This window comes from Carcharhinus amblyrhynchos, chromosome 7 (genome assembly GCF_965287045.1).
Source record: "Carcharhinus amblyrhynchos chromosome 7, sCarAmb.v2.hapA, whole genome shotgun sequence".
Lineage (NCBI taxonomy): Eukaryota > Metazoa > Chordata > Chondrichthyes > Carcharhiniformes > Carcharhinidae > Carcharhinus > Carcharhinus amblyrhynchos.
This window is the reverse complement of record NC_137330.1, coordinates 26819215-26837553: the sequence shown is the minus strand read 5'-3', so window position 1 is coordinate 26837553 and position 18339 is coordinate 26819215. Positions and strand designations below refer to the sequence as shown.

The 18339-nt window shown below is 41.4% G+C and overlaps 1 protein-coding gene across 2 annotated transcripts in view; it reads left to right on the top strand.

Moving 5' to 3' along the window:
* Positions 1-18339, top strand: part of arhgef10 (Rho guanine nucleotide exchange factor (GEF) 10) — a 284795-nt gene that overhangs the window by 204673 nt on the left and 61783 nt on the right. For both annotated transcript variants that reach the window (XM_080192046.1, XM_080192045.1), the window contains 2 exons: positions 4880-5103; positions 9093-9250. In XM_080192046.1, coding sequence (XP_080048172.1) covers positions 4880-5103; positions 9093-9250 — 382 coding nt within the window. The remainder of the gene's footprint in view (positions 1-4879; positions 5104-9092; positions 9251-18339) is intronic.

Genomic DNA, 18339 nt, shown 5'->3' with positions numbered 1-18339 from the left:
TCTTAGGCCCAAGACACTCAAAGTTCTGATGAATCCTCAGTTGTAGTACCAGCAGTGACCATGGTGGCACTGCTGATACTTGAGAGCTATCCCAACTGTGGCAGCTCTGAGGTGGGACTTCCTGTCCTGGAGAGACAGAAATTATGACCAATTGTTCATGCCCCGCTGTCGCTGTAAACAAGGACAGTGAATTTGGTGCTCAGCCAAATCTCTGTTCACTGCAGCAGGAACAGAGAATCCCAATAGTATGCAGCTGCTGGCCCATGCCTCCAGCCTATTAATGGCCAAAATAGCTATAGGACTGTAGTTCTTTCCTTGGGTGAACTCCTCCTGACTTTTAGCTTTGGTCAACAGGGATCACATTGACTCACACAATTTAGTCCCATGTTTTTAAATCATTAGTTCAGGCCTCTCTGGAACACCAACGCAGTAACGTAACCAGCATGCTACCATACTCATTAGATTCAAAGAATGGTACAACACAAACAAGGCCATTTGGACTATCACATTTGCAGAGCATCTTTTGAAGAACCAGCCAGTTAGTCACTATCCTCCGCTCTTTCTGTTTATCCCTCCAATAATGGGTGGGAACTTCCATGCAAACTGCACATATCTCACATTGGTGGAGGCAGCCTGCCACTGGCCGGTGGTGGAAGCTTCTGGTCCCACCATTGTCGATGAGGCTTTCCATTGAATGCACCTTTCACGGCTGGGAAACCCGCTGCAGAGGTGCACAGTCGGAGGGACCAGAAGATCCTGCTGGTGTGAACGGCTGGAAAATTCCAGCCATTGTCTTATTCGACAAGTTACCCAACTCTGTTTTGAAGACTGCTATTAAATTTGTATTATGGGAACACCACCACCACCACCTTGCATGCTCTCCTCCAAGCCACACGTCATCGTGACTTGGAACTATATTGCCTTTCTTTCATTGTTGTGGGGGCAATATCGTGGAACTTCTTGCCTAACAGCACTATGGGTGCACCTACACCACATGGACTTCACTGGTTCAAGAAGGTAGTTCATCATTGCCTTCTGAAGGGAAATTTGGGATGGGTAATGAATGCTGGCCTTGCCAATGATCCCCTCCAACCTTGATTGGAGAAAGAAAAATCAACCACCATATCAAGCAGTGCATTCAGTATCCTAATGTTAGTTATGTAAAAATGTTTCCCAGTTCTTCTATCAGTCACCTTAAATCTGTGCTGTCTGGTTATCGACAGTTTGGTCATTGGAAACAGAGACAGAAAAGCTTTCATGATTTCAAACATCTGTAGCAAATTTCCTCTTAGTCCTTTCTGTTTAAGGAGAACAAGCCCAGCTTCTCCCATCTATCCACTGTAATCCCTCATTCATGCAATTATTCCAGTAAATCTCTTCTGTGCCCGCCCCAAAGCCTTGACATCCTTCCTGAAATGCAATGCTCAGAATTGAACACAATACCCCAGAACTGGGGCCAATTTGATGTTTTCTTTAGACTTAGCAAAACTTTCAGGTTTTTGCTTTTGTTTATAAAACTCAGGATCCCATATGCTTTTTTAACTGTTTTTGTTAACATCTGTCACCAGCAAAGATTTGCACACAAACACCTACAGACCTCTCTCTTTTTGAATGCTTTTTAAAATTGTACCATCCAGTATGAACTGTCTCTTTTCACTCTTCTTACCAAAATGTGTTACCTCTTTTTTTGTTTAATTTAGTTAACACACCTGTCAGGTATTCCCCCGTTCCACCAAACCATCAAAGTCTTTTTAGGAATATAGGAATTAGGAGCAGAAGTAGGTAAATTAAATTTAGCCCTTTGAGCCTGATTTCCCCATTCAATCAGATTATGGCTGATCTCTCTCTGGTCTCAAATCCACCTCCCCACCTGTTCCCTCTATCCCTTTAACCCATTTTTTTCTCAGAAATATATCTCCTTCTTGGAACCAGTTAATGATTCAGACTCCGCTATGCTATGGGACAGCAAGTTCCTCAAATTCACCACCCTCTGTGAGAAGTAGTTCCTCCTCATCACAGTTGTAAATCTGCCGCCTCTCGATCTATGCCTGTGACCTTTTGTTCTAAATTACCCCATGAGAGGAAACATTTTGTCTGCGATATCTCTGACTACCTTCCTCACTGTTCACTACATTTCCAAGTTTTGTGTCATCTGCAAATTTTGAAACTGTGTCTTGCAATCCTAAGGCCAACTCATTAACATACCACCAAAATCAGCAGTGTTTCTCCTCCTGAATCTTGGAACTCTTTCAGAATGAAAAGAAAGTCGTGACATTCACTGCAACTCTGCTTCTGCCCACTAACCAGTTTTTTCCTTCAATCAATTTGTATCCATACTGATAATGTCCTTCTTATCCCATCGGCTTAAATCAAAGCCCATAGTCTGCATTTTGATGCAACTTTTGCAAGTCCAGGCAACTGCACTCTCCTCATCCACTCTCTTTCACTTCAATGAAAAACTTAACCAAGTTCATTGAACATGGCTTTCCCTCAATAAATCCAAGTTGGCTTCCCTTTATTATACAATGCTTGTCCAAGTGGGTCTAAATTTTCTCCTGAATTATTGATCCTAAAAGTGTCACCCTATCCAAGTTAAATGGACTTATCTATGATTGTCAGGTTTCCCCTCCCACCACTGTTTTTGGGCAATGTAATTATGGTTTTAGCATCCCACTTCTGAGTTCCCTGGCCAATCAAAGACCATGTGCTGGATCAATCAAAGGAAGGATTTCTAATTAAAGGGACCACAGCAGAGTCAGAAAGGATGAACAGAACCTGGATTTTAAAGTTATTAGTATCACAAGTAAACTTACATTAATACTGCAACGAAATTACTATGAAACTCTCCTAGTCGCCACACTTCAACATCTGTTCACTCAGACACTGGGAGAATGTGGAGACTCCAAACAAACAGTCACCCAAGGCTGGAATTGAACCTGGGTCCTTGGTGCTGTGAAGCAGCAGTGCGAACCACTGTGCCTTCGTGCCGTCCAGAAATGGTGATTTCTGAGTCACCAGAGGCATGGAGAGGAAACCTAGGAAGATGTTTCTCGGATCTCTGTCTTTTGTCTGGAGGTCCTGTTGCAAGATCAGAGGGGTTGCAGTGAGGTGATCTTTCCTAGTGATAGCCACTTTAAGGTCACTGACAATACATATCCAGTTGTCCCATTGCTTGTTCCAGGTCTCAGCAGAGAGCTGCTGTGAAAGCCTGGGCCCCCTATGGCACTAGTGCTCAGTTATGCTGAGGCAACCTATCCTCTGCTTATTGATCTTATGACACGAGTCTTGCAACATTGGAGCTGGATCTGTGTGTCCATCCCTTTATTATGTGGAGTGGTATGGCACTGAGCAAAAGGCAGCTAGCACTGATGTACTTTTTCTGGTGCTCTTGGTGCTGGCTCTGCTGTTTCTCTTGTTCGTCTTCAGAGGTGTAAAGTAGAGTGATATAAACAGCTGCCATGTCACAATGAAGGCTGGCAGCTGCGATGTGAAGCTGAATGTAGATGAAGTGCAAGAAAGTTGAAGTGACTTCAAAGAGGTCGGCGATCGCCTGTCAAATGTGGAAAGCTGCTTCGCTGATCGAAGGCTACCCTGCCTGTTAGTTAGTATGGAGAAGCACTCCCTGCTGTGCACTGGCCTGGCTGACCCTGGCCAATTGTTAACAACTCTGGGAATAGGTTTACTGGCCGTAAAACTGGAATGCAGGGCGAATGAAACACGCTATTGCTTGTCTATGTAACTGAATTACCTTCCTGGCTTTTCAAGTGTGGTCCCATCACCTTCCAACTTAGCCAGATGAAACCTGGAAAAGAGCGGGATGGCATTGCGATCCAGACCCAGCATCAAGTTAAGGGGATTTGTCTGCATGTATATGCCCAAACTCACCTCCCATTGCCAGTGAAAATGCCCATTGCTTCTTAACACCAAACAAACTGATTCTGTTTTTGACATCTCAAAGACATTATATCCTCCTTGATCAAAACCATTGGCCCTCTTTTTTTTAATCTGTCCCTTCTCTTTGCTGCATGACTTGTATCCAGGAATGCCAGACATCCACCCCCACTGCACCCACTTTTTTGAACAAGATCTGTTATACATATTCCCGCATGGATATTGGGTCTGCAGCTCACCAACCTTAAGAACCACACTTTCTGCACTCGCACAGATATAGACCGTGGCTAACATAGAACTCTTCATATTTAATACTTTCCCACCAGACATATCGATGGGTCCTCTGGGATGTGTTTCCCAGATAACCTCGCCTCTTGGAACTTGTTTAATTGGCTTCAAATGTTGGGCAGGAATTTACTAGCGGTTTCTTTTCTCTCAATCCTGGTGTCATTTTTTACTTCTGGGTGATTGCAAGGCTGATTTGATGGGTTGAGCTGGAGGAAGATCACTGTGTTCAGAAATGACACTGTGATCGTATAGAAGCAGCTGATTTTTACTGTCCTTTGCTTTCATGTTGTGCCATATGCTGTGTGAGCTTGTAGAGAATTCAGGTATGTTTCATTGCTATTCAACAATTCAAGCAAAGCAATAGATTGTAAGGACGCCAATGAAAAATTACTTTCCCTTCCTTATTTCTTTTTTAAGTTTAGCAAGTTTATTGGAATTTGCATTAATCTGATTGTCATTGCAGACAACACCCAATAACTTTAAACTAAAATATGACAAATATTTCAAAAAGCAGTTGAGTATCAAAAAGTAAGGTTAACTCAATTCCATCAATAATAATATCTTGTTCTTGCTTTTCTTTAACTCCTGTTGAATGTTCCATGGAGTTTTAGTTCTATTATATAGTCTTTCCACTGGCTAGCTGAAATGTTTTTACAATGTAGAAATTACAAATATCATGTTCTTCTGTTTTAACGAGCAGATTGGAAGTTGTACCAATCAAATGGGACAGATCACAATAGTCACGCTTCATAATTCCAATCCTAAAGTTATTGAGTGTTTCAACGTTGAGTCTCGCATACTGGCTATGGTGTATGTCCCAGATGATGACAAACCAGAAGAATCTGAGGTCTTTCCTGACTTGGAATCTACAACTACAAAGACCACTGAAACGCCAACAATCTGTCTTGGCATGGAGGAAGGGAGGTGAGATATGCAGTGAAAAAGAATAACCAGTAATTCAATATAAAATCAGTCAAATAAATAACAGTCAGGACATATTGGGCTCCTGCTGGTGTTTCATAGAATCTACAATGCAGGAGAAGGCCATTTGGCCTATCGACTGTGCACTGACTGACAATCCCATAAACATCTTGTCCTAGCCCTGTAACCCAACATATTTACTTTCCTAATCATTAAGGAGAAATTTATCAAGGGCAGTCAACCTAACCCACACATATTTGGACTGTCATTTTCAGTTATGCTCAACAACCAGAATGTAAATGACAAAATTATGAATTCCTGTGGAAGCCGATTCTTCTATCAATATCTCTGCAATGAATGTCAGTATGGTTTCTGCTCTAGAAAAATAAAATACTCCAGTCATTTAGTAGCCTGTAGGTATTTAAAACCAAAGTTATTAATTAATACTGTCATTTACCCACACTTTTTCTAATAAAAATATGGCCAAAATGTACCTGTCTACCAGAGATGAGAGGGAAGGAAGGAGTGCCTCACAATGCGTGCTGATTTTTTAAAAAAATCCTTCAAGGAATGTGGGTACCCCTGGCAAGGCCAGCGATTATTGCGCAGCCTTAACTTAACATTAATCTAATTTTAACTAATCAAACACTGTCGGTTTAAATATATCATTCCTCAGTAGCACACTGTGTCATTGTGCTAGAGGGCAAGTTGTAATTCTAAAGCTGTTGAGGAACTAATCTCAGCTAAATAATTTGGAAAACATTCTGCTTCGTGCACCTTCGAATTCAGCAGATTAGTCAGTAGAATTGTCTCTGGGCTAATGTCCCATGTCTTCCAGGAGATACTTCACTGATATATTGGCAGATATCCAGAAGCTTGTTAGCCTCCCAGTGGTTTTGACTATTTGGAAAATCTGGGGGGGTTAGATGATGGAAAAATCCCTGGAATCCCTACATAGCAACAGAATAACCACTTATGTTGATTTTTTTTAACAATAGCACATGATCTTCTGCCCTTAAAGAGGTGTAAACACAGATGGTATAATTTTGGGATGGATAGTATCTTGTCCCTGCTTTTTATTAGCTGCAGTGCTGGAGTCCTGTAGTCAGACGCCTTTAACCAAGATTAAAATACTCCTGGCCAATGTAACCTGAGAACTCCAAACTATGACACAAAAGGCTTTTGTACAAACAGTCCTTGAACACTGGAGCCTTGTTTTGACTAGATCCTTCCCAATTCATTTGAAGCTCTTTGACACAGCTTTGTGTAAATATGTGAGACCAAAGATACCATTTATTGTTAGGATGATATATTCACACACTCCAGAATGGCTGATTTTCTAATCAAATATTTTTACTTTCTGTTCCAAATATTTATTTTGTTTAAACCAAACTCATATTTTACAGCATTAAGTTTCCATGTAGCATTTTTTTAAAACCTAAATATTGAATTTTCATCTTGTGTTGTGAGCTATTGGAAAATAATAAAGACAGAGCTTCATAGATTTAAGACACTTGTAAAGACTGTATGACACTATTACACAGTTTGTACACAAATGCTTGCTGTTAAATTTCACCAGAATATAACTTATTCATGTTTTCGCCTATGCACTTTACCTTAAATATGCTTGTCATAATGTGTAATGGAAAGCTGCAGTTTAATATCAATCCTGCATCTAGTAAGCAATCACACCCCAAATATATCACACTGCAGCAATGAGCTCAAACATGACTCATTAAAAAGCAAAAAAATTACAATTGAACAGATGTTGAATTTAACAGATAACACACAAACTTTTGAAAAAAAAGTAATAAAAAATAGCTGAGCAGGAAAGCCACCTGTGCTGTGTCACATTCTTCTGAATTCGGTATGCTAGTTTGAAGGTAATAGGTATTTACAAGCAGAGGCAGATTCCCATTCGCAACAACGATTAGCTCCTAATTGACTTCAGGATTTTACTATTTATAGCATCCAGTTCATGTGGCCTTCACGACACAGGCACTGAAGTACAGTTCCACTTCAGTCATAGACAGCTTTTCTCCAGGTTACTTCATGCCTCTGAGGAAAGGACCATCAGGATGCTATCATTCCTTTCAGATCCTGATATAATGCATTTTGTAGTTTGATGGTGTGTTGCTAGCTAGAACCCATTCAACTGACCTCTTAATTGTAGCCATTGATCAAAGTGTCATCAAAGATATTGTACAGCAAAATAACTGACCTTTTAATTGGTCAATCATTCTTCTCTCTTCTCCACCCCCATAGCCCAATTCTGCCAACACTAAAATATTTGTAGCTTTTTACTCCAGTAATGTAAATTGAACATCAACTGCAGTATTCCATGTCACATGGGGGAGGTGATGGCTTTGTGGTATCACAAGTCTATTAATCCAGAGGCTCAGCTAATGTTACAGGGACCCAGATTGGAATCCCGCCACAGAAGCTGGTGGAGTTTGAATTAAATTTTTAAAAAATCTGGAACTAAGAATCTACTGATGACCATGAAATCATTGTTGAAAAAATCCATCTGGTTCACTAATGTCCTTTAGGGAAGGAAATCTGCTGTCCTTACTTGGTCTGGCCTACATGTGACTCCAGAGCCACATCAATGTGGTTGACTTTCAACTGCCCTCGGGCAACGAGGGATAGGCAATAAATGCTGACTAGCCAACGAAGCCCATGTCCAACAAATGAGTAAAAAAACTTTGGTGTTGGGTGCTTTTCTTCCCTTTCAAAGCAAGGCATTTGAAATATGACTTTTAAAACATCTTGGCCCATAACCTCCTGGCTCCCCACAGCAGATTTGGAAGGTTCCCCAAAGATGTGCTGCAGAATCCCTCTAGGAAGTTCTCAGATAAGATTGTACATGGCAATTGTCCAGAAGCACTAACTTCTCACCCAATTTTGCTGCACTGGGAACCGTCCAACAAAGTGATTTAAATCGCTAACTTTGGATGGTTCTGCCAGTGTTATAGTAACAGTTATTCTGAAAGAGGTTAGAAGAAATAAGAGCACTTCCAACTTCAATGTAACTCTTTCAAAGACTCAGACCGGACCCCGTATGTGGTGTCTAGGCCAACACGTCATGCAGCAGAGCGGTTACACTGTGAATAGAAAGTCAGTCACAACTACAAACTTCAAGGCCCTTGCCCCCGCAACCTCTCCCTACTTCTTATGTCAGGCTCAAAGCACTGTATAAATGAAGTCAAAAAAGATATAAAGTCTGCCACCTTCGCCAGTACACTCTGCTGAAACATGCAGCCATGGACTCATAGGAAGGCCTTTACCTCCCCCCCTTGCACCACCTCATCATACCTGCTGTAAACCACTGCCAAACCTGACGCCTGAGAAATGAAGTGGACAAATAAAAACAACGTACAATTGGGTCTTTAACCAGCTCAATAGCGTATTAATCAATCATTAGGATGGAGCATAGACTTTAAATTTCTGCATCCGATCACCTTCTGTAATAATGGAGACAAGTGTGATCACGTTGGATTACGATTTGAAAAGTCTCCATTTCTGATGACAACATTCTAGCATTAGAGAACTGGAAAAAACTGTAAAACTACCTGACATACTTTATGGAGAAAAGTAAAATAATTTCATGAATTCCCTTGTTCTGACAGACACATTCTGATTCTTGGAAGGTCAGCTGTTAAAAGGAGCACGGCATGTGAATGGAAACCAATGTAGATAGCATGGGGTAATTCTTGACTTTGTATGATAATGTAAAATAGTTGCTGGAACCAGCTGCCTATTTTAAATTTCTCCATTTTTCATTGCTTTCAGTGCAGATAAAAACAGTTGTGATGGGCTGCTGATTTGTTAGCATCTGTTTTACAACATTGCACAAAGTCATGAAATAAGTTGCTCTGAATAAAACTGGAATCAAACATTTCATTAGATGCTCATGTTTTTATAGCATGAGATGCAACAGATCATACCACATTTGTGATAAGATCATTCTTACTTTGTGTATCCCAATGCAGCATTTCAGTGTACAAGAGCAACCAAGCATCGAAAAAAGTGCGATTGCAGCATTTCTTTGCTCCAGATAAATCCACAGTGATGAGCCTGGGATACAAGTTACGGTGTCTGTATGCTGGTCTTGTTAATGGAAATATTGCCATATATACCAAGGCAGAAGGTGGGTCAGTGTTATCTTTTGTTACGATCCAATCTGTGGATTTATTTGTGACCATTTTATTGAAATCTTTTAGTCTGTAAACATAGACTTCTCTTCCTGTTTCACTTCTCCTCGGTAACATGTTTCATTAACATAGAAATGCAGCAGGACACAGAGTAGATCTTCCCTTTGACCCTCACGTAAATCACCTAGATTTATTTTTAAAAAATACTTGGATAATTAAAATATGAATGTGGGTTGAAATGAATAGCCTTTGACTCAGCAGGTATAATCCATGTATATGAACTCTCTGGATTTCTTTGTTATTAAATGCCTCTGTCTATAATGAATCAAATAATCCCCATAGTTGGTACTCAGAAATAAAATAAACTGTACTCTTCCAAGATTTTACAAATACCTATTCAAAGCCCCAAAAAGAATGTCATTATTGTTTAATAACAGTTGCTGATAGTTCATGTACTCGAAGTTGATAGTGTTGAGTATTCACTTGTTTTAAAAGGTGCTGAAAATATTAGCTAAAGTTAGACTTTATTTGAAGATTTTGCTGAAGAAATACATCAACTTACCAAAAAGTGTTTTTTTTAATGATTAAAAAGCAATTACAATAAAATATTCCAACTTGATTCTGGTAATTTAACCTGATGGGTTACAAACTAGACAAAGTCTCCTTTGCTCTTTCCACCTTATTTTTAATGAAAAATGCAATGCTTAGAGTGGTGAGGCCAGTTTTCCCTCCAGTTACATCCTACTTTCCGGAGCAGTAGGAAGAGGAGATCTCGTCATCGTTCCCCTGGCCACTTCCCCCCAGTAATGAAGCAGATTGTAGAAACCACTTGGATTTTGTTTCAGCCAGCTAGCACAAAATAACAAACACCTGGAATTTTCACTGCTGCAGGCCATGAGGTCTATGGTTAAACATAGCTTCCTTCCCCTGCATGGAGTGAGCACTGATTCCCAGGTGGTGGTTCCACCCACTCGACATCTATCAAACAGATGAATCTGCAATAAGGACTAAATTCAAATCAAGGCTTGCAAAGAACACAACATCCCAAGTACACTTTGTATCATAGTATCATTGCATTGTACAGAACAGAAGGCAGCCATTTGGCCCATTGTTCCTGTGCTGATTCTTTTGAAAGATCTATCCAACGAGTCCCAGTCTCCTGCTCTTTTCTCATAGCCCTAACAAATGTTTCCTTTTTAAATATTCATTCAGTTCCCTTTTTTTGAAAGTTACTGTAAAATTTGTTCCCAATACCTTCCTAGCACTGCATTCCAAATTACAATAACTAGGGTTCATTTCTTGGCCAGCAATTTGACAGAATCAAAAAAACTTAATGACTTCTAACATTTGAAGAAAGTTGGGTCCACATTAAACAAGCATTCAGGTATAGTTTGCATCCCAAAATATCTTCTCCATTCTTTGTTATCTCCTGTATTGTCTTTTGCTTAAAGGAGTAGGTGGTTGCTGGGGGGAGGTTTCTAATATTTTACTTTGTAATGGATGTCCTCTTGATTCTTTGTACTAGTTTGAAGATTGGCAGCTGAAACTTGACCTTTCAGTATTCAGTACTGACCTTCTATGTCTCCCTCTGCCCCTCCCCACTCGCAGTGCTAAATGTTCTGCTGCTCAAGGGTGAAACTGCCTAATGATACCAATTAGTCACAAACTGTGGCAGTTTTGTGCTAAGACTACTAATTACTGATAGCCACACTAAGACTTCCTTAACAAATGTTCCTTGCTGCGTTCATGGTGAGCAAACTTGTGGCCCCTTTAGCAGCAATTGAACCAGTTAATATTTGTTGAAGGAACTTTCCATTCAGCCAAGTGCCTACACTTTCAGCTCTATTATTACCATTATTTAAGCCTCTGATTCAAAGTCCCAACTTATTAATGGGCCTGCTTTGTCACAGTTACTATCTCGGCCAGGTGTTAGCGAATGCTCTGAACAGTTGCCAGAGCGGAGTTACACGACTTGACTAGGTGTTATTTTCTTCCCAGATAACTATGTACTTGCTAGTTAGTTACATTAATGTGACGGGAGAACAGGCAGGGAACATTCATTTTTTTCTTAATACCAGCATTTAAAATTGAAAATGTTCGTCTGACACAAAGGTCAGGTGGCAAACTTTCTGTGAACTTTTGAAATTTGGCTTTACGTCAGACTGGAGTTATACCATCTCTGGATGGACTCTTATGTTCCTTGTCTCAGTGCTGTCAAGAGTTAACCTGATCCCTGACTCTTACTTCCATCTTTGCCAATATCTCTTTGTCAGCATAGAAAGATGGTAAATAGTTGCATCCTTAGCTGATGTCTTTCTGTATTAGATAGATGCAATCATTTTACTCATTTAAACTACTGATCAGAGGATACCTGGGAGAAGATGGTTTGTGCAGTACTTCCTCTTTGCAAATCTCAACATCCGTGCTTCCCGTAACTGTTTATTCTACTCAGTGTTACTCAAAAGGAATTTCTTCACAAACTATCTGTCCCAGATTTTCATGGGGCTGTGATTTGAAAGCATTATATCATTTAACTCAGTCTGAGGCACACTGATAGTGTGCAAATTTTTCACCAGAACATAACTATGTTTAGGACTACCACACACAAACAGTTCTGAAATCGACCAAAATCCAATCCAGCATTTGATAAATAATCTCAATTAAGACATCACGCCCAAAATAATAGCCAACCACATTGTGACACCGCAGCTATTAGTTGTATTAGCGCATTCGATTGTCTACAGAGACCAATTGACGAGGAGAATTGAATAATGCAGACACTGGTTTAAATATACATCAGCCACTTTAGTAATTTACTGTTTAAAAGTATTGCAGATTTTAATTTTACAGCCCTGGGCTGGGAGTAACCGTTCTTAGATCTATTACATTTGACTATTAATAGCTTCTGTAACTCTGTGGAAGATAGAGTGTGCTGTGTTTTGTGTGTGTGGAAACATTGAGGCAATTCTCCCAAAAAATTCTGTTGCGTTCTTGTAAGAACTGGAATAAATCACACTTTTTTTCAGCTGGAGTTTCAAAATGAATCTCCTACACCCTGTGCACTAGCGTGAATCACTCTAAAAATTAGTGGGTGGGGCCTATTCCCGCTGGAGAGGCCGGCATCTTAGCATTGAGCAGGCCACTGCGCATGTGCTAATCTGTTAGTGCTGGGATTGGCACATGTGCAGTGGCCCCTGCCTGCTGGCCTCCTGATTGCTGGCCAAATATGCCTGGGCCAGCCTTGACCTCCCAGCGCCCAGCCCGCCTCGATGTCCCATCCCATTACCACCACACAGCACCACCCCCACCCCCACCCCCAATGCCCAGCCTTGACCACTGGCCTCCCTCCCTCCAGCCCCAATGCAGGGTCGCAGCGAGACCTCCCACCCCTACCGACCGTCCTTCCCATTAGGCCCTCCCCATTGGCACTGCCCGATGCCTGATGGACAGTGCTAAGATGTCCACTGGGAATTGGCAATTTGCTTCTGCAGTCCAGCAGAGCCGGGGATTGGAGTCGACGGTGTCGGAAATCCGGTGGCTCGGAGGCTGTGACATCCAGTGGGGAGCCCACGAAAGGGCCTCCGCTGGAATCTCCCAGCCCGCTGCGCTACAAAAGGTGTGGGATGGGAGAATTGCCCCCATTGAGCTGGGTGTATTGAAGAGGTTGTGAAAATTATTTTTCATTTGATGTGGTCATTGCTGTATTTTGTTTCAATCACTGAATGGCTTTCTAGGCCACTTGAGAGGCAGTTAAAATTCAACCACATTACTGTGGATCTGGAGTCACTCATAAGTCAAACCAGGTAAGGATGGTAAGTTAGGCCCAATGACCTGACTGTAGTGCCAGAAATTTGATGATCTCCCACGTCGTAAAGGTCAATGAATCCATCTTCAATGTCACATCCAATCAACTAGACTATTTGTTTCAGCCACTGCTAATTCATCATGGGCACGATTTTAGCACCTTGCCAGTGATCAGAGTTGGAAGAAGAGTGTATCCTGTTAAAAAATCCAATTTATGTCTGCCCCATACCACTAGTAATCTCTATCAATCAGGTTTCTTACCCAGCATTCAAATACTTTACCTCATCCTTGCACACCTAGCATGATTGCATCTCACACCACATTTCAAAGGTTGCATGGCAGCACTGAGATAGATTGCAAATACTCACTTTCCTCTGTCTTTCAGAAGTTTGTGGTACACAATCATAGGCAACAGAAGTTAACTGAGAGGATGGGCACACCTGTATGATTTGAGTACCATGGAGAGGATGATACTGGCCATTATAGAAATAGTCAGTGCTGAGTCCTTGGCCCCACACAGGACAGAAGCTTAAAGTTTTATTTTAAGTTTATTTATTAGTGTCATAAGTAGGCTTATGTTATCACTGTGATGAAGTTACTGCGAAGATCCCCTAGTCGCCCCACTCCAGCATCTGTTTGGGTACACAGGGAGAATTTAGCATAGCCAAAGCAGCTAATCCGCACATCTTTCAGACTGCGGGAGGAAACCGGAGCACGTTCTCCCCACATAGACATGGAGAGAACGTGTCGACTCCGCACAGACAGTGATCCAAGCCAGGAATCGAACCCAGGTCCCTGGCGCTGTGAGGCAGCAGTGCTAACTGCTATGCCACCACACCGTCCTAAGCTGTTGGAGATGAGGTTATCCTCTTATCTAATCCAACTTACCCACTTCATAGTTTCTCTGCTATGTAATTCTTTTCTAACTTACAAGTTGCAAGTAGTGTTACTATTTTCTGCCCTCTCTTCACCAAATCATCTCTGGCGGCTTGTGCTCGGTTTCTACCACACCCGATAAGTAGTTGTGAAAACGCATATTTCCAAACACCAAGGTTACTATCTCCCTCTCAATATTAGAGAAGTTGGGATTTTGAAACAGATGTGATAGATTTGACCTTCTGTAAATGCATGCTCCTAAGTCATTTTGGAATGCATCCACTTGAGAATGGTCACTTCTCTGCGATCATAGAATTGCAGTACCAATGCTTCTGACAAAGACCTCTTTAGTACCTCAAAGTGTTGCTGATGGTCTGTGCTATAGAAAGGACACCTTTTTCAATAATTCCAATAAAGCTGACGGTTTTTGCACAAAATTAGGAAAGTAAAGAGGCAAAAAGTAGAAGGTTTCCTCTATAATGGTTTAAAAGATACTGGGCAATTTTCTGGCCCTGTCCAGAACCAGATTAGCATATTTAAATTCCATTTAAGGTAACAGGTTGGTGACTCCATAGCAGAGTTTCAACTTGGGAGTTGAGGCAGTTGTCACACTTGCACACATGTGAGGTTGGTGGTCTTAGCCAACACGTAGGGTGGAGGAGGGTGTGTAGGTTTGTCTGGAGATTGGGGCACCCTTTAAAAAGGAACCAGCCTTGCTGGCATCGACAGGTCCCCACTCCAAAACAAATTTCCAAATGTCGGAGAATTCAGTGAGAATCTCCCCAGGCTCCAAAAAACACTTTTTTGTGCGGTAGAATTGTAAACTGTATCGCACTGACCCCACCAGCGGGATTCTCATTGGAATTCCCACTGGGTACAGCACTTAAAAGTTTTTGGAAGAATTCTGCCCACTGTATTGATAAGATATTGGCATCACATGGATAATCTCTAGTTTGCTTAGACAGGACGGATACTAGCACTCAAAGAAATGGACCCACAAAATTAATTTGCTGTACATTGATGTTACATTTGTGACTCTTAACCACCAGCCCTCCTTTATGTGCTACTTGCATTAACAGATGTAAATTCCGACCATGTTCCTGATTTGTCCGACCAACAATGGCAAAATCATCTGCAATTCATTTGCATCCTGGTATTTTATAGATAATGTGATCCATATGCACTTGAAAGAGATCCTGGTAACAGATGGCCCAAAAGGAAGTCATTAGAAGCACTAAAATGAAGGTAAATTACTGTGGATGCTGGAATCTGAAACAAAACAGAAAGTGCTGGAGAAACTCAGCAGGTCTGACAGCATCTGTGTAGAAAGGATAGAGTCAATATATCGAGACTGGATAACTCTTCGTAAGCTCTATTCTCTATCCCAGAGTTTCTCCAGCATTTTCTGTTTCTGTTTCATTTGAAGCACTAACGTGTGAACATGTGAGTTAGGAATAGACCACTTAGTCCTTATAGCCTGCTCCACCATTCAGTAAGATCATGGCTGATAGGACTTCAAACTTCCACCCACCCCTGATAATCTCTCAACCTCTGGTTTATCAAAAATCTGTTTACCTCTTCTTGAAAATTTTCAAGGATTCTGCCTTCATTACCTTCTGAGGAAGTGAGATTCAGTGACCTCTGAGAGGAATATTTCCTTCTCGTCTCTGTCTCAAATGGGCAACCCCTCATTTTATATAACATCTAACTGGAGTATGAAACATTGTCAGCTCCTGGGACTTCCTTGCTGGATATACTGATCAATTCCCGTATTTAACATCAAGTTTTGAAAAGAAGTTTCTTCCTACAAATTTCAGATTGAGCTGTTCCAAAGTTAGGATTTGATGTGGACAATGCTTTAGAGCTTTATTCAAAGATTTTGGATTAAGGCAGACTCAGAGTGCCCATCCTTCTTGATGACACATGTGATTGAGCTGCACCAATTCATGTGCTTTTGGACCTTTTGAATCCTTCCATCCGTTCCAATTTTGACCAGCTTGATCTTCAACTTGGTCTACCCATGGATGCTGCCTCTGCATGGTATATCAAACAATGGTGTGGCTTCCTCTCTCAAGTATAATGTTGCATCGCTCATACTGCTGTTTTCATTGAAACATGAAGATATTGTGATGTCAAATTGCTAACTGAAGTGACGAGTTTATCTTTTAATGCTGATCTGCCTTGAGGAATCTGCCTGATTCCATAAATAGCAAAAAGTGAGAGATCTCGACATGCCAGTAGATCTGTAAAACTCAGGGTGACTGGTTACAGTCCAACACGATAAATCCGACACAGGAGTTATCAAGCCATTAAATGTTGAACGTTTTGCGGTAATGAGTTTTGCCATGGCCCCTTCTTTGATTTGATTTATTACTGACACATATATTGGTATACAATGGTATTGTTTCTTGCACACTATATAGACAAAGCATACCGTTCGCAGAGAAGGAAAGGAGAGGGTGTGGAATGTAGTGTTACAGTCATAGCTAGGGTGTCGAGAAATTTAATATAAGGTAGGTCCATTCAAAAGTCCGATGGCAGCAGGGAAGAAGCTGTTCTTATGTCGGTTGGTACATGACTTCAGGCTATCTTTTTCCTGACGGAATAAGGTGGAAGAGAATATGTCCAGCATGGGTGGAAGCATTGATTATATTGGCTGCTTTTCTGAGGCAGCAGAAAGTATAGACAGAGTCAATGGATGGGAGGCTGGTTTGAGTGATGGACTGGGTTTCATTCGTGACCCTTTGTAGTTTCTTGTGGTCTTGGACAGAGCAGGAGCCATACCAAGCTGTGATACAACCGAAAAAGAAACTTTCTACGGTGCGTCTGTAAAAGATGGTGGGAGTCGTAGCAGACATATCAAATTTCCTTAGCCTGAGTTTGTTAATTCCAAAACCTCTCTGAGGCATCATGTTGGCTATTGCTTTGTGTCCAAGTTCACCAGTAACACGTTTACCGACTTTCAGTGGACTGATGACCTGAATTAACCAATACTTCTGACAATGTGATGGCATCTATGTACTCTGCCACTTGGACGGTGTGAACTATGTGCTCACTGCACCTCACAGTGTCAGAAACATCATCATCATTGACTGTTTTGTCAGCCACCTCGCGTATGCTTTTCCCAAGGGTTCTACGCATTTGTGCTGCTTGAAACACTAGTCCATTAATGGTTTGCTTCAGCCTTTGCACAACTTCTCACAGCTCATTTGGCCTTTGCTCATATACATAGTCAGTGACTGTGACCATTTTTGCCATGTGCCTTGCAGAAATCTTGGAATGCCCCAAAGCTCTTTGGTGCATGTAGAAATCCATATTTTCCACATGTCTTCCCGTGTTCAGTTATTCTTGTCACTGTATTGGCAGTTGAAGTTGCACAGATGCCATAAATATCGAACAACAGCCCCACTTTGTCAGCTTTGGATGTAATAATTGCCTTATACTTCTGTCTGTGTTTGACATCCACTGCACTTTGCGTCAGAAGTGTGTGCAGATGCCATTTTGGAACATTTAGGATCTTCCCAAAGATCAGGTGCTACTGAGCCCAACTTCACCTCTCTATGTTAGATGTGTGCATGAATCATGCAGAGGCCTAGATTGATCTTGTCCAAAAGATGTGCTGGTTAGATGCAATGGCCTTCATAAATTCTCCCTCAGTATACCCAAACAGGTGCTAGAATGGGGCAACTGGGGGATATTCACAGTAACTTCATTGCAGTGTTAATGTAAGTCTATCTGTGGCACTAATACATACTAATAAACAAACTTCAAACTTTAAAGAGGCAGATTCTAGCTGGTGAAGGGGTAAGGGTGCACTGGGGCTATTGAGCGGTATTTGTGGCATCTGGAAGAACTGTTATCTTTCATAACTGCAGTACTCCTTAAAGTGCGGCTCCTGACTAGAGGCAATTTGCTTGACAGGCTGGAGGTATTTCAGTTGGCAAGCCTGCTTCACAGGATCAGAGCCTTTCAGAGCAGCTATTGGAAGAGTGAGAGAGATCATGGGGATCGGCAAAGTTCAGGATTGCAGGGGAAGAGGGGTCCTAATCACAATGGTGAGGTGGGCAGGGGGGGCTTTTGAGTGATGGTTGACAAGTCTGAATGTGGTCGCAAGGGAATACACAAATTGTAGAGTGGGGTGAGGGTTGTGTCAGTATTTTATTTGGTTAGCTTTTTGGGTTTGGAGGAAACACTTGGTCCACAAACAGTACTGTAAGGCTCTTACCTCATGGATTTAGCCTCCCATCTTCTTTAAGCTGATGAGTATCCCAAGGCCAGCTAAACCCAGCTTCTTTTGGTTAAAATAAAATGACTGCTAAAATGAAGGAATGCAACCTCATTATAATAAAGAATCCAACCTGCTTCAACCTTCAACTGGAAATGGGCAGGTTCTAGATAGGTTCAG